The sequence below is a fragment of the Camellia sinensis genome, chromosome 9 (assembly GCF_055761805.1).
Source record: "Camellia sinensis isolate YWXY chromosome 9, ASM5576180v1, whole genome shotgun sequence".
NCBI classification, from domain to species: Eukaryota; Viridiplantae; Streptophyta; class Magnoliopsida; order Ericales; family Theaceae; genus Camellia; species Camellia sinensis.
The window spans coordinates 51,324,159-51,339,280 of NC_138969.1; the positions used below are offsets into that span (position 1 = coordinate 51,324,159).

The following is a 15,122-nucleotide window of genomic DNA, read 5'->3' on the forward strand; positions in this document are numbered from 1 at the left end:
TCATCAAAAATGTAAAAATACCCTCCAAAGAAATTAAAAGAGGCATAACAGATAAACCAGGCTGGTGCTGAATATTTATTGCACTCACGTGAGTCATTTGCATGTAGGCCTATCCTCTGTGCTATATTTATCATATAATTCTCAGCAAAGGAAGTTAAGACCTAAAAATAAAAATAAAAAAATCGACTCATCAAAGTTTCCAAATTACATAAGAGAAATGACAAAATGATAAAGGTTGGACTTATCTCGTCCTGTTTTGATAATTTGAATCATTTATTTTGTAAGATTATCGTGTATTTTATCTGTAAAAAAAAATTAGATCGATTCGATAATCATAATTTTTTTTTTTTCATTTTATTATGTTTGTTTCTAAAAAAATAGATGGTATATTTTAAAAAAAAATATTTGTGATCCATTTTTTCAAAGACAACTATGATAAATTGAAAGGATTACAATTATCAAAAATCAATCTAATTTTTTACATTGAGGGTCTTACAAAATAAACAGTTCGAATTATCAAAACGGAACCTGTGGTAAACATCACTAACCTCTCAAGCTTAGATTTAAATTTAAGAGAAACTCAATCCAAAGGGGACTAGTATATATGTAGTCTATCCATTTATATTTAATTGTGAATCATTTGTTTCAAAAATTTTGTCCTTTATTCTCAAATACATTTTTAATAGTACAATTATATTTTGAAATTTATGTGTTTTGAGACTGTAACCAAATTACGTGGTTGATAGTGTTGAAAACGAAGATAGAGATTTTGGAGACAAAGCATTCCTAGTCTTAGGAACTTAATTTGATTATAGAATCAGACATAATTTTTTTATTTGAGATTGTCTCATTTTTTAGTGAGTTCACACTAACATAAAATAGTCATGTCCAATTTTCTAATCGGTTTCGATTCGTAACTCAAATTTTCCGTGGCTCGAGTGGCTCGAAATCTCAAAACGACGTCGTTTTAGAATGTTTTTTTATTCTCTTACCGGTAAGATAATATTTTCCGTACCATTTGAGCCATTCGAGCCTCACTTTCTCGAGTTACGGAGCATTTTCCTTTTCTAATTGGTTTGCATTCAAATAGAATAATTTATGATACAATTCCTAGTAACTCATGCCAAAGAGCTGCAAGATTCTCGGATCGAAGTGAACAACTGTCCCTAATCTAAAATAAACATTGACTAATTGAAGACCTCGATTTTGAGCTAATGAAAAATAATCAAACTACATATGAATCATTGACTTGGCTATACAATGCAATGCAGGTATGAGAAGCATATTGACTTGGACATGCTCAATGCGTGAAGTATATAAATGAGTGATAGGGTTTGAGTTTCTTTTGATCATTACTAGAAACATGTAATCATGAGTGAGTGCCTAATGGAGATCCATAGGGTAGAAGAAGAAAATAGTCAGCTGAACATGACATTTAATGGTGACGACTTAAAGTGAATGACTTCATCATGTTATGCATGGCACAAGAGGACACAATCCATCATTATTAACATTATTGTCACTCAAATTTGAAAAATAATGATAATAATGTATAGTTTAGATTCAACTATTTAAGTTTTAATTCATATAACATTTTATTCTATTTTAATCAATTATGTTAAATTTGTGAGACTTATTTATTTTATTTTATTTTTATAAATTTCAAGGATAGTCAGTGTAATTTAATCTAAAATTAATGAATTTAAATCACATATTAATTTTTCTGAATAAATTCTTAAAAACAAATTTCTAGGTATGCTTAAATTTTATTTGTAGGCTAGACTTGAATTTTTCCCTTTTCAAAGCAGGGTTTTTTATTTCCTTTGGTGCTTGTTTAGAGCTTCATTGTATATTTTCAAGTTTTTTGGTATTAAAATGTTAGCTTACCTATACAAATAAAAAAATAAAAAATAAAAATAAAAATAATTAAATAAATTAATGATAAGGGAAATTTCACTTTAGTGTAGACTTTAAAAAAAAATATATATTAAAAATAAGTGGTAACTTGATACACAGCAATAATTACAATTATAAATCTGTAATAATTTTCTGATTGTACCACTAATACATAATTTTACCTAAATAATAAGTTGAAGAGGAAGGGAAGTAAAATTTGAAGATGTTATTGCACCATATGGTGGGTTGCTAATGTAATTGTAATAAACCATGAGTTTGGGGAAATTTTGATAATTGTTTAGTGGGAGATTCCTTTGCCTTTGTTTGAGATGTGAGTTGGCTTTTTGACTTTTTGTAATATGAACCAAAAGTCTCATTTGGGATGGATTTTTTTTATTTTTTTGACTTTTGTGAGAAAAAAATTGAAATGCTTATGGTTTTAAAATGACATTTTGTCTTATTAACTTTAGCTTATTTTATATTTTTGTAACTATTTTAGCCCAAACTATTTATGCCAAACATAGAGGCTGTTTGGTACAGTTTTTAGGTGGTGATTATAGCTTATTTTAATTTGAGAGTATGTATCCGACTGTTTGGTGTAACTTCTGCTTATAACTTATTAGGCAGAAATAACTTAAATAAGCTGAAAAAAATTAATCATTTAAAACCTAAAGAATGAATGCTTGTAATTTCTACGTTTTGATTATCAATTTTCATCTTAAGATAAACTACACCAAATAGGCCTAGAGCCTTTTATTTCTCTTTGGAAAATAAGAGGGGGCAGAGACAGGAGGGTGTTTGGCATGAAGAATTTTGGCTAAAATACCAATAAAGATAATAAAAAAAATCCTAAAATATTCAGTAAGATAAAATATTATATCCTACACATCAATTAATCAATTTTTCTCTCACAACTATCTATTCAATTATAAAAAAAAATAAAAAAATAAAAAAAATTATAAATTATCTCAAATATAACTTTTTTCATCTCATAAAATAATTAAAAAAAATTAAAAAACTAACTAAAATAGTCCAATTCCCAAATGGGGGTCATTGCATTTAATTATTTGAGGCCAAAAGGTGAAGAAACTTTGAAATGGTGAGCCATATACACAACTAACACTGGCACTGGCATGCATGCATGGCAGTCACAATGTGTTGTAGATGGATTTAGCGAGCATTCCGCTAACTCCTCCAGCGCTTATCCTGGGCCAAGATAGATGGAGAGACAGAGAGAGAAAGGGTAGTAACTTTCTAGTGTCTTATATGTGTGGAGGACCATGTATTCTCCGTTACGATTTTTATTTTTTATTTTGGGTCGAGGTTTTGATTTCAGATGTAATTTTACTAGAACATCCCACAATATCAAAGCACCAGGTTGGAAATTGTGACCCTTCAGTTCGTCCTTTGTTTGTAATTTTTAATTACTAGTATTCTACCTGTGCTATACACGAGTTAAGTTAACAATTATTTATATATATACTAGCGGTAACCCGTGCGATGTATGGAAAAATAAATTATATACATTTTGTGTGATATATAAATTATTCTAATCTTGAATTATATTTTAATAACAGCAAGCCATGATGTTAGGCCATCTTGGTTGATGTTAACAATAATTAATCTACAAAATTTCACAATAAAAATTTGATATACATAAAAAATTGTTAATTATAAAGATTGTTAGGATAATAGTATTACAATCACTTGCTAACATAAATAATTTGTATCAGACTATAGTGTCATGCAAAAAAAAAAACAAAACAAAACAAAAACAAAAACAAAAACAAAGCATTAAAAGAAATAAATTGTATAAGTTATCATAAATTTACTTATTTTAAATCAATGATTTATATTATTATTGTGGGACCAAATTATGAATAAATCTCAACTTTTAATTATAATTTGTAAGTAATCATTCTCCATAACTTGAATAATACTTGCATAGTTTCTACAACATTTAAAAAAAAAAATCAAGATAAGAATTTCGTAGGATTATAAAAATTATATAAGAAAATAGTTTAATCCATTTTATTAATAAAAAAAATGATGACAAATTATTTGAATTGTATTTGAAGAAATATAACAAATGATAGCTTTAATCATTATATACCAAAAAAAAATTATATAGGTTACTCAACAACAAAATGGTCGAATATAACTAAAGTCATGGACATTGAATTAAATCATATGGGCTCTAAATTGATAATATAATCTAATAAATCAACTAATAATAAAAGAGAGATATCAACAAATATGTAGTATTTCTCTACCATCTTTGTATTATATTCATTAATTTCGTATATCATATGAAAGTTTTACTTGTCTCAATCTTTCAATAAAATAAGCACCAAGAAAGCAAATTTGATAAGAAATTAGTTCTAAACTTTATTATTAAAAAAATATAAATTTCAAAAAGAAAATTTAGAGATGGGATTGAAAAAATACTATAACAAATGACAATCTTATAAAAAAAAATAAAAAGAAAGAAAAAGAAAAAACACATAGCAATGATCTAATGTAAACTATTTTTAAAAATTAAAAAAAAAGAATATCAAATTATTACCTTGGATAAATATAGCGACGGAAAATAATTTTGTGAAATTTTTGTATTGCCTTCCCCCATACAGCTTTCATTATTTGATTATTAATACTCTTTTTATTCATAGTCAACCATTCTTTTTTTATCTATATCTTTATCACTTGGTAGATAATAACAAATAATAAAAATTATGAGGAGTAGGTTAAGAGGAGATAAGAAGTTATAAATAAGAGTATTTCACAAGATAAAAAATTCAAAATAAAAAAAATATATATATGTGATAAAAGGAGAAAAAAAATATAAGTAAACCAAAATAAAGATTTAGATAGATATGTTTTTGATAGATGTGGATTAACAAATCATATATTTATCTAAATTTTATTATTTTAATTTTTTTTGTTTGTAAATCAATTAGTTAATCTTTATCTCTATCTGTAGACCATGGAATTAATTTTTGTAAATTATTTATCAATTCTTATATGTTTATTTATCTATAAGTCATGAAATTATTATTTTTCAAATAATTTTTAAAATTTTTATCTTTATCTAAATGTCATGAAATAAATTTTCATAAATTATTTATGATTTTTTTATATGTTTATTTATAATGAAATTAATTAAAGTACAAAATGAAAGGCAAAAAACATGAGTAATTTTTTTTAAAATTAATTTTTTAACCTTTATTTTTATCAGTAGGCCATGAAATTAATTTTTATAAATTATTTATCAATGTTTATATGCTTATTTATGGGAAGAAATTTTAAATTATCTATAAGTTATGAAATTAAGTATTTAATTTTTATCTTTATCTGTATACCATGAAATTAATTTTCATAAATTATTTATCAGTTTTTATATGTTTATCTATATAGAGGAATTTTGAAATTCAAATCTTTATCCATAAGCCATGAATTTAATTTTCATTTTAATTAATCAAACAAATAGAAAATGGAGAAAAATAGAAAACACGAAAGACAATCAAAAATGGTTGCCACATAGGAAAAAGATAATTTTAAAATTATGAAAATTTAGGAATGAATATTTACAAATTTTTGACAAAATCATTACATTTGATTATATATATAGTATAGATAGATTGTAATTTTTATTTTATTTTTTTTTGTACACAGAAAAAAAATATAACAAATATAACTTATCTTCAATTAATTATTTTATATTTTTTTTATTTAAAATTTAAAAATAATGTACGTGTAAAATTTATAACTAAATTAAGAAAAAAATTATTCCTTACGACATTTTTTACTTCTATATAAATATTTAAAAAAATAAATCTGAAAAAGGTAGTCAATATAAATATTATACATTAGGGGTTATTTGAGGTGTCCTAAATAAGTGCACTTTTTATTTTTTTAGACTAAAAAATTGAGGAAAAAATATATAGATGTTTGGGTTAATTTTTTAACTTTTTATGGAAAAATGTGTATTAAAAATTTGTATAAATTAGTGTGCAGGAGAAAATTAGGATTAGGAGTTGTGCAGCCGTAATTTTTGACTTTTGGTGAATAGTGATAACTTTTTAACTTTATGAGTAATTTTTTGACTTTTTGGCAACTTGCCAAACTTGGCCTAAAGTAAAAAAAATGTGGTTAGCAATTAAGTTTACATAAATTTATTATAGTTTTCATTTCAAATTTTAAAAAAAAAAAATTAAAAAAAAAAAACTATTTTAAAAGTATTTTATTTAACTAGTACCAAATAGAATTTTTTTAGCAAAAAGGAATGTTATAAAATTTTGTTACAAATTTTCAAAATGTCTATTGTTAAACATTCTATTCTATTTGATTGTTTAGTTGCTTGCTTGCTTTAAGAGTTTTAATTTTTGATCTTTCCTCCTCATTAATTGTATTGTTTTATTTATTTTTCTTCTTCTTTGATACTTCTTTCATAGTGCATTTCCGAGTGTATTGGTGAAAACATCATACACTTAAAATGTACAAAATTACAATATATAGAAGAAAAAAAAAAAAGTAAGTAATTTGCCAAAACTAAAACGACTTTAAGAAAAAAATAAAAAATAAAAACAAAAATGAAATTGTTTGAAAAAAAGAAAATGATTTATTTATTTATAATTAATTTTTAAAAATAAACTTTTAAAGAAAATAAAGAAAACTATATAATAAAAAAAAGTATAGAAACTAAATATAAAATATAATACAAAAAATAAATAAATTATAAGATTTTCAATAAGTGAGACTTACATACAAATTTTGTAAAATCTTGTTTATTCATATACTTTTTGTGTATGTTTTTTGTACATCTAATCATGATAATGACATTGAAATAATTTAAACCTTTTACATTAGGTCCATCTAATTGCTTTAGCAAGCACAGATGCAATAAATTTCATAATACAAAATATAAACAATTGTGAGATAAAGTATATAAAAAAATGACAGCAACGTTCAATGATGATGTAGAAGCACACTTGACATTTTAATTAAAGGTATAACCAAATAAATCGCCATAGAAGAAGAAGACAATCTTTATTTTTCATCACAATAATTATATAACTCAATATATAATTTTAATGTCTCTCACTCTTCTACACGTCCAATTCTTTATCAATATTAGAATGAATGCATGAACCAAAAAAATGAAATATTTGAGAAGACAAAGAAATGTGATTTGAGGCCTTTCAATTACTAAATTCTATTAATTAATAGTTATTTAGCTTCAATGATCGGGTTTCCAATATTTGTTTAATTTCATCTATATTCACTTGATAATTTGAACGCGGACACATGTCAAGCCTTTACACAAATACTTGACACATTTTTTTTAGCATTATTAATGAAACGCACAGTGCAATTTTTTTTTTCCTCTTTTTTTTCACAATTGTAACCTGTTATTTTTTAATAAAAAATTATATTTGTTTTAGATATTTTTTTAATATACAAATTATTTTTTACAATGCAATTTTTTTTTCTTTCTTTCGCAATTGCAGCATATTATTTTTTAATAAGAAATTATATTTGTTTTATATATATTTTTAATATAGAAATTATTTTTTTAGATTTTAATAAAATGCACAGTATAATTTTTTTTTTTAGATTTTAATGAAATTATTTTGTTTTAATGTTAATCTTTTGTGTATTTCAATGGAAAGAAATACATTTTAATTCTTCGTTTGGCATTAGCTTTTTTAGCTTATTTTTTTGTGTTAAGGCTTTTTTAACCTGACCTTTTTAGCCTCGTTTGGTTTGGTTTTTTTACTTTTGTAAAAGAAAAAGTGTAATAATTATGTTTTAAATGTGATATTTTGTCTTATTGACTTATATAATTAATTTTGTTTTTTTTAGCCAAAAATCTAAAACTAAATGAAGCTTAAGATCAATGCTACAATGTGGAATTTTGATGACAATATTAATAATTACTAATTGCAGATGCATACACGATACGTGTCCAAATGTATGTAGCTAAACAATAAAGAAGATGAATAGTTAAAATTTTGATAATTTAAATTAATCTTTGTTGGGGGGTTCAAGATTAGAGGGGTGATTAGAGAAACAAAACTATGCTAATGGTCCATTGATGATGAGAGTGGCTTAAGAATGAACAGCAGCAATTTTCTGGGAATTGGAGAGTGTGTAGCTGGGTGAGGGTGAAGCAAGTGGCTTAAGAAGAAGTGTATGGCAGTACCAAATTGGGCAGCATCTCCCACAAATTCCCAAAATTCCTCTCATAGAATCTTGGGAAATAGGCCCCATTTATAAGCTTTTCCTTGGTGCCAAAAAGACACCAAGTGGCCAAATAGAGAAAAGACATGTGTCCCAGAGGATCACATGGTATATTTTGCCTTGAGCCACCAGGCTGAAAGTGCCACGTGTCCCTCTACATGTACTGTATACTATCTGTTTGCCTCCGCAACTACCTTTTTTGAGCCTCGGCAAGTGTAGTTGCGACGGGAGTGCTTGCCTCTACACTTGTCTTCTCAGCTTGAACCTTAGCAAGTGCACTTGCAGCAATGAACCTCGTCGTTGCACTTGCCTTCTCAATTCTACTTTGGCCAGTACATGCATTCTCAGGACTCCATTAGTTTGGTATCGACTATGTTCGTGCTCAGCTTAGCAAAGCCTCTACCCTTAGCCACCTAACCACAAATTCGCCCAGCTTCCTAGGGCGAAGGCCACAGCCAAGCCTGTTATCAGCCATACTGTGCCTTAATACCAAGCCCAAAGGGGCTTCCTTAGTCCTGCCTGTGCAACTAAGGTAGGTCCATGACCTGGGTAATGGAAAGGGAGTCCCTTATGTTCGGGCTACCCTGCTCCCATCTTCGCAGGGTTGCCGCGGTAAACTAGTATTTCTGGGCTTGCTATCAGCTCCAACCAATAAGTCTTGGGGCCTACTATCAGCCCCAAGTTAATAAACTATGGGGCCTACTATCAGCCCTAGGCTAGTAATGCCTTAGGACCTGCTATCGGCGCCAAGCATTAGCCTCTACTTGCAGAGGGAAACCTCTCTCAAAGGCTGCTATCACCTTGGCAGGGTATTCCTTTTGCAACTTAATTGCTGCGGTAGTCGTTTCCCGTGGCAAGTTCAGACGGCATGACCGAAGATATTAGAGATGGCAGTGCCGACAGAATGCTTTCACAACTTGGGCGCTGCAAGTATTGTCTCAGCAACTTAGTTGCCTCGGTCTTCTCTTTCCTTCGGCAACTCCAGATTATCGTAACACCGACATTACTTGGAATGACGGCGGCACCGAAGACACTTAGACTGGCGACGTTGAGACAAAGTGCCTCAGCAACTCTGCCGCTGCACATGTTCCCTCGATAACTTCCAATGGCGGCGGAACCGAAGTTAATAGGAATGATGACACTAAGACAAAGTGCCTCCGCAACTCTGCCGTTGCACATGTCCCCTCGGCAATTTCACCACTGCAGGTGTTGCCTCTACAACTTGACTTGGGAATTTTTTCCTCACTGAGTCCATCTGGAGCCTTGGTGGGTCGGACCTGCCTTGGCCCACTTCCCTTGGGCTTTGGCTCACGCTCCTCTCTTATCCCTAGTCGCCTTCTCCGGGTGATCTTAGTGCTTGAGTCCATACTTAGTTTGGGGTTCAATTTCTGACCCTCTATAATCATTTTACATAACCAATTTTTTAATTGTGGCAATTTAAAATTTAAATTAAAAAAATGAATATTCAACTTTTTTTTCGTCATTATTGTTCAGACTTTCAGAATCAAACAAATTGACTTTGTTAGAAGTCCGAACGCAAAGTTTACCTTCTCATTCTCCTTTGTCATTCTCTTTCGCCGGTGCCGAGTTCCCTAAACGTTCTCCTTGTATATACATGAACAAAAGAAAGATTTCTCAAAGAGTTTTTCAAAAGTAATTTGAATTTTTTAATTTATTTTATTTGGGTGTACCTCAAAAATTTAATTTTTTTAGGGAGCGAAGGAGTGTATTGAGAATATAAATTGTAATCCTAAATAATTTAATAAGGTGTACTAAAAAATTAGACTCATTTACACATTTTTGAATAAAAATAGAATTTTCCATATTTTATATGGTTGGTTATGTGATCAATTAATATTGACTTATTGATTTATTTATTTATTTATTAAAATTTGGAATACAATTCTCAAAATTGGAGATGAGACTCACCCAAATAAAAGGAGTTGCATCATTAGAGCAACTCCAATAATAAAAAAATAAAATGAAATTTGATATATTTATTTTTAAATTTGCTGCAGTGAATGTTTTTTTTAATTTTTTTTATTATATCATGTGCACACCTCTCACACCCCTCAAAGGATGGGGTGTGTACCATAATAGCATTACCCTATTTTAACACAATCAATTTCCAAATCAGTTTTTGGTCATTGTATCTACTCCTTAAAATCCTCTTGTCCTCATTATTTTAGTTTTGTTGGTGGCAAAAATGATTTTGTCAAACTTTAAATCAAATTAGATATAAAATTTAATTTGTTATTTTTTGTCAAGATATTTGATTCGCCATTAAAGATGAATTTTTGAGATGTTTAACTACAAAATAGTTTTGATAAGTCTTATGACGCTGTATTGTCATTAAAATTGCTCTTACACTAAGTTTGAATGTGTTTGAAAAAATTTAAAAAGAAAATAATAAAAAAAAGCCTAATGCTGTAATAAAAGTTTAACAATGACTTTCCTACCACTACATTAAATTGCATACACACTGTCCAATCCATTTGGCATTGACAAAGACCTTAACACCACCAACCTACATCTCCCATGATTTAATTAAATAAAAAGAGTTACATGCAATTCTTAACTAAACTTTTAAAATATTGTTAACAAGTACTTAGAACACAATAAAGATATTTAAAAAAGCATGTGATAATTTTTATTAAATTCAAAATAATTTTCAACAATTTTAATATAATTTTTAATCTTTTCACCTATTTTTTGAAAATATTTTTACGTCCAATTTGAGTGCAAACACGTGGCAAGAGAAATTCCCATTAACGTAATTTTTGTTTGGCAAAAAATACTTTTTATATTTTTTGATATTTAAAATAACAGAAAATTAAGTTTAACAGTAATTTTTTTTTCATAATCAATTGAAAACAAACTTACCAGAGCTAAAAATATTTTTCACTTGTTAAAAATCAGAAACGTTTTCCGAAACCAAAACATTAGAAATACCATCATACTGCCACTACTATCACCGTCATCTCCACCACCACACCACCGCCACCATCACCTCCCCTCCAACCACCACCACCACTCTTCCCACCATTCCATCTCTTCTTTTTTGCCACCATCCAATCACTACTAATACAATTATTAGTATATAAATTTCAAAAATTCTATCAAACATCAAAAGTTAATTTCTCTAAAAAATATTTTTTGGTATATATATATATTTTTTTTGTTATGTAAGGTATTTTAGACCAGTTTACGCGCACCCGAATAAGTCTTTATAGTCCAAACAAACCTTCTGAAACAGGGTTTACGCCCTGCGATTCGTGAATTTAAAGTATGCATTTATTGGCTAGGTGATTCGAACCTAAAATCTAAGATGAAGCAAACTTTCAAGCCCTAATCGACACCCACTGTCAAAATATATATACATATATATATATATATTCTCAATTAAAAAAACGGAGTAAATTTATCTAAAAGATTACAAATTAAATAAATAAATTGAATAAACTTTACGTGCGTCGTATGTGTATATATATATGTACAAGGAGGAGGCCATAAATTAGTGATAACAGCGAGCAGTGAGTCAAGACTGAAGAAGTGTAAGACAGTAATATGCACAGTTTCTATTTCAGCACAGAAAGCAAAGCATCTCTCTTTCCATTACTTCTGTAAACTTCTTCATCTTCTTCTTCTTCAATGGCTTGCAATTTCGCTCTGTAGAAACACATCAGAGTTAACAGTTATGGAGTTTGAACTTGAGAATCCATTGACGAGCTTCAGAGAACACCAACCTGACACTGTTCCAGCTCTCTTCGCCGACGAATCAGATCACATGCCCTCACATTACTTCTCACAAAGCTCCAAATCACGAGACTTCTACATCTCTGTTCGTCGCGAAGCAATTTCTTTCGTCTTACAGGTAAGAATCAAAATTTTCTTTTCTTTTCTCGCATTTTCTTACGGTTAAATTCGTCATTTGTAAAATTGTTTCAAATCGTCAGGCACAGTTCTGTAACAACTTCGATCCCTTTGTACTCTACCTCACCATCAGTTACATCGATCGATTCATCTCCAAGCAAGAAATTCCGGTAATTATCAAATTCTCTCTTTCTCGATCGATCGATCGATCGATCGATGTATATGCATTGAAGATCTAATTGATCCTGATGTTGCAGAAGCAAGGAAAGCCATGGATCGTGAGGCTTGTTGCAATCTCTTGCCTATCACTCGCTGCGAAGATGAAGAATACCGATTTGTCACTGTCTGATTTACAGGTTAGATTAATGTTCTACGATTGCATGTGTTAGACTCGAGCGATGCTTAGAAAAACGTGTAATTAATATTCGTTGAAACATGAAACAGAGAGACGAAGGTTTCATCTTCGAATCGCAAGCAATTTGCCGAATGGAGCTCCTCATTCTCACCACTCTGAACTGGCGAATGAGGTCGATTACGCCGTTCTCGTTTCTGTACTTTTTCCTTTCTCTGTTCGAGCTCGAAGATCCAGCATCGACTCAATCACTCAAAGACCGAGCTTCGGAGATCATCTTCAAATCGCATTATGGTAATCAATTGTATTCTCAGTTCTCGCTATATACACAAAATAGCTTGAAATCTGATTTTAATTGCTTTTTTAACTACAGAAATCAAGTTTTTAGAGTATAAACCATCGATAATCGCTGCATCAGCGCTTCTCTGTGCTTCTCAAGAGCTGCTTCCTCTGCAATTTCCCTGTTTCAGAGCTGCGATTGCTTCTTGTCAATATATAAATAAAGTAAGAAGCATATATACATATACATATACATGTCTATATACATAGTTTTAAGGGAAATTATAAATACATTTAAATTATCACTTATGATTTTAGAAATTACCGTAGGATTTTTAATTTCATAATAAATAGGTTATTTTATTAATAAATTATCAAGTTAATTAATAATTTTTAAGAATATTAAAATTTTATTTCAATTAGTAATTCAGATAATTTTATTATTGTATAGGTGAATAGTTAAAATTTTCACTTTTTCAATTAATTCTGTTAAATAAAAAATTTTGACATTGAAGTATTTGTAATTTTTCAAACTACAAGAAACAATTTATATTTTAAACAAATCTCAGATGGTGTATTTATAATTTATCCTAGTTTTAAGCCTCGTTTGATAATATCACTTTATAACTAAAAAGTCAAAAAATTATTAAAAAAATCAAAAATTGAACAATATATATCAAAAAGTCAAAATTTTCATTTTTTTTTCATTTTCTCTTTATTTTTTACATATCTTTTCATAAAAAGTCAAAAAATCATTCCAAATATATTAATTTTTTTACATCATATTTTAATTAAAAAAATTTAAAAATTATTAAAAAAATCTTTTCCCAAATGACACCTTAATGAAAAAAAAATTTAACCACATTAGATACTAAAAGGAATCGAGACTTAAAGGTCACCTAAGCGGTGTTAATCATGTAGTGTAAATCATGAATTTGTATATAGATGAGAATTTGAACTTATACTTTTACACAATTCGTCCAAATTTAAAAAATCCATCTTACCAAATCATATTCTCGCCCGAGTGACTGGTCAAAAAGAGTAAAATCTAAAACTTCAAAACTTATACCTCAAACCCATCGGTTTGATTGTAATCGAACTATTGATTTTTTTTGTAGGAGAAGCTGTTGAATTGCTTGATTGTAATGGAGGAGATGGTGGTGATGGAGCGGTACGAATCAATGTTTGACGCTGTGTCGTGTAGTACGAAGACGCCAATCAGCGTTCTGGACCGTCACTGTACAACCATTGAAAGCGTGACCACTACAAGCAACAACAACACTGTCATTGCAGTTGCAGAGAGAGACAACATCAAACGCCGGAAAATCAATAATGGCTTCTGCAGCAGCGATCACACGGTCCAGATTTCTCAGATTCAAAAGTGCTGAGAGATGATGGTCTGCGATTAGGTACAGATATAAAGAGATGGTTCATCAACAAATACAGAGGCTTTGATTGTAAAACCGAAAGCAAAATCAACGGCTCACAGCTTCAAAGTCCAAAACATTTCTCGTATTCCCTATCTCTCTAGATCCCTACACCTGAAAACACAATAAACGACAAAAAGAAAAAGAGAAAAAAAGAAAAATATTTTGTGCTTTTGTTTTGTTAGAAGAGGTATTAAAAATGTAGCGGAATAATAAATTTCTTGGAAGTACTAAGAAGTTGTAAGGGAAAAAAATTATTGTTTTCCGTACTTCAATGTGTGGTCAAATGACTCAAGGCAGGGAACAGGAGAGAAAAAATGTTTGAGAAATTTTCCCGAGAAAATGAATGTGGATGCAAAAGTGGCGGGAAAATAAATGAAGGAGTGTGTGTGGGTGGGGAGGGGGGGATAAGAAAGAGGAAGCGTCGAAGACACGTTGCTTTCTTTAAAGATTGCGGCATCTTTGTCGAAGGATGAGTCCGGATCCTGTATTTGCACTCTTTTTTTTATTCCTCTATTTGTAACAGAAGAGATTTATTTTAATCTAACGGTTCAGATTTAATTATTTTAAATATATTTTTTAAAAATAATTAAATCTGAATTGTTAAATTATTTTAAAATATATTTCTAATATTACAAGTAAAAAAAGAAAGAGAAAATGTAAGTAGGAGATCTTAACTCTCAAAGAGTACCGTATTAAACTACTTGAAAGCAACCGCTGGTGTACATTTTTAATTTGCAAAATAATTCGTTACACAATTTCATCCCCTTAAGGGTTTGTTTGGCTTCAAATTTTTGGTTAAAAAAGTATTGAGGACAAAATAAGTTAAATAAATCAATAGGATAAAATATCACATTTAAATTATAATTATTAAATTTTTTTATAAAAGTCAAAAAAATTAAAAAAATCAATCTAAACAAACTTTTAGTCTCAAGTTAAAAAAATTAAAAAATTAACTAAAAAAAAGCTTATTGCCAAATGACGAATATATCTCTAAAGGATTGGCAAACAAAATTTAAAAATATGATTTACATTTTAATATTTTTTAAAAATTT

The 15,122-nt window shown here is 29.0% G+C and overlaps 1 protein-coding gene across 1 annotated transcript; it reads left to right on the top strand.

The window, feature by feature from the left end:
• The first annotated feature begins 11,637 nt into the window (after positions 1–11,637).
• On the top strand, positions 11,638–14,336 carry LOC114286534 (putative cyclin-D6-1). The gene is made up of 6 exons (XM_028229715.2): positions 11,638–12,010; positions 12,093–12,179; positions 12,267–12,365; positions 12,454–12,655; positions 12,735–12,865; positions 13,759–14,336. The coding sequence occupies exons 1-6, from the start codon at positions 11,834–11,836 to the stop codon at positions 14,026–14,028; spliced, it is 966 nt and encodes a 321-aa protein (XP_028085516.2). The 5' UTR covers positions 11,638–11,833; the 3' UTR covers positions 14,029–14,336.
• Positions 14,337–15,122: the final 786 nt, after the last annotated feature.